Here is a 1,030-nt window from a genome sequence, read left to right as displayed (position 1 = left end):
ATACCATAGGACTCAGAACCTTGTCTGTTTTAGTTTTTAGGGGTGAGGGCGAAGATTGCTGTTAGGAAAGTTGCACAGTGGCATAGAGCATTTAAGGGTAGATGGAGATGGTCAAGGTTGAGGGGAGAGGTGTGTCACTGATCAACCCTAAGACCCAGGCAGGGGTTTGTAAGAGAGCTTCGTTTGCCTGGTAGACACACCGACCTACTAAGGCGCATTTATTGAAAACATAGGGTATGCTATGCACTGTGCTAAGTGCTATGCATCTGTTAATTAATTTTTTCCTCATCAGACTTTTATGAGGTAGGTAAGGTATAGCATTTCCATCTTATGAAGAAATTGAGGTTCGAAGAGATGAAGTCACCTGCCCAGCACTGCAAACTAATAAGTGATGCAGCCTGGATTTGGCCTCGTGTTCTGAGCACTCCCCTGCTCTGTCTCTTTAAAGAGAGTGAAAAGGGGGCGAAGATACCCGCTCTATTGCTCAGTAATGGATAGGCTGAAGGAAGAGGGAAGGAAGGGAGGAAAGAAGAAATGGCCGCTTGCATCAGAGGATTGTCCTCTGCTGCTGACTGACCACAACAGGTGGTGCTGGGGCTGAGGGGTCAAATTCAGTTCCTCAGTCTGGTGACCCTCTGGATCCAGTCCTTGTTGTGATGGATGTAGGAGTACACTCCGTAGCGGTCCTTCTTCCCGCAGTCGTCACCCCAGGACACAGTGCCCACCAGGTACCACTGGCCTCTTTCTCTATTCAGGGTCACCATGGGGCCTCCAGAGTCACCCGCACAGGCGTCCTTTCCCCCTAGATGAAAAGGAGACGCAGACGAAGATAAAACGCCCCTTCCCAGCCCAAGTCTCTTTCTCCCACGTCTGGATTGTAGTTCAGAGAATTGGACACTAGAGGGCACAGCAGACCGTTGGACCCAAACCTGGGCTCCGGGCGGTTCTAGGTTAGGCCACATCAAAGCTCAAATGATTCTAGAAAGCCCTGGTTCAGACTTCCCTCCCTCCCTCCCTCCCTCCCTCCCTC

General features: G+C 50.7%; 1 protein-coding gene across 1 annotated transcript in view; it reads right to left on the bottom strand.

Moving 5' to 3' along the window:
- MASP1 (mannan-binding lectin serine peptidase 1 (C4/C2 activating component of Ra-reactive factor)) overlaps window positions 1–1,030 on the bottom strand; it is a 73,528-nt gene continuing 72,498 nt past the window's right edge. The window contains exon 16 of the mRNA XM_011964349.1: window positions 1–802. Within this exon, the coding sequence (XP_011819739.1) occupies window positions 612–802 (191 nt within the window). The 3' untranslated portion in view covers window positions 1–611. The remainder of the gene's footprint in view (window positions 803–1,030) is intronic.

This window comes from Mandrillus leucophaeus, unplaced genomic scaffold (assembly GCF_000951045.1).
Source record: "Mandrillus leucophaeus isolate KB7577 unplaced genomic scaffold, Mleu.le_1.0 Scaffold695, whole genome shotgun sequence".
NCBI lineage: Eukaryota > Metazoa > Chordata > Mammalia > Primates > Cercopithecidae > Mandrillus > Mandrillus leucophaeus.
Note: the sequence above shows the minus strand (reverse complement) of the source record. Positions and strands in the feature narration are given on the sequence as shown.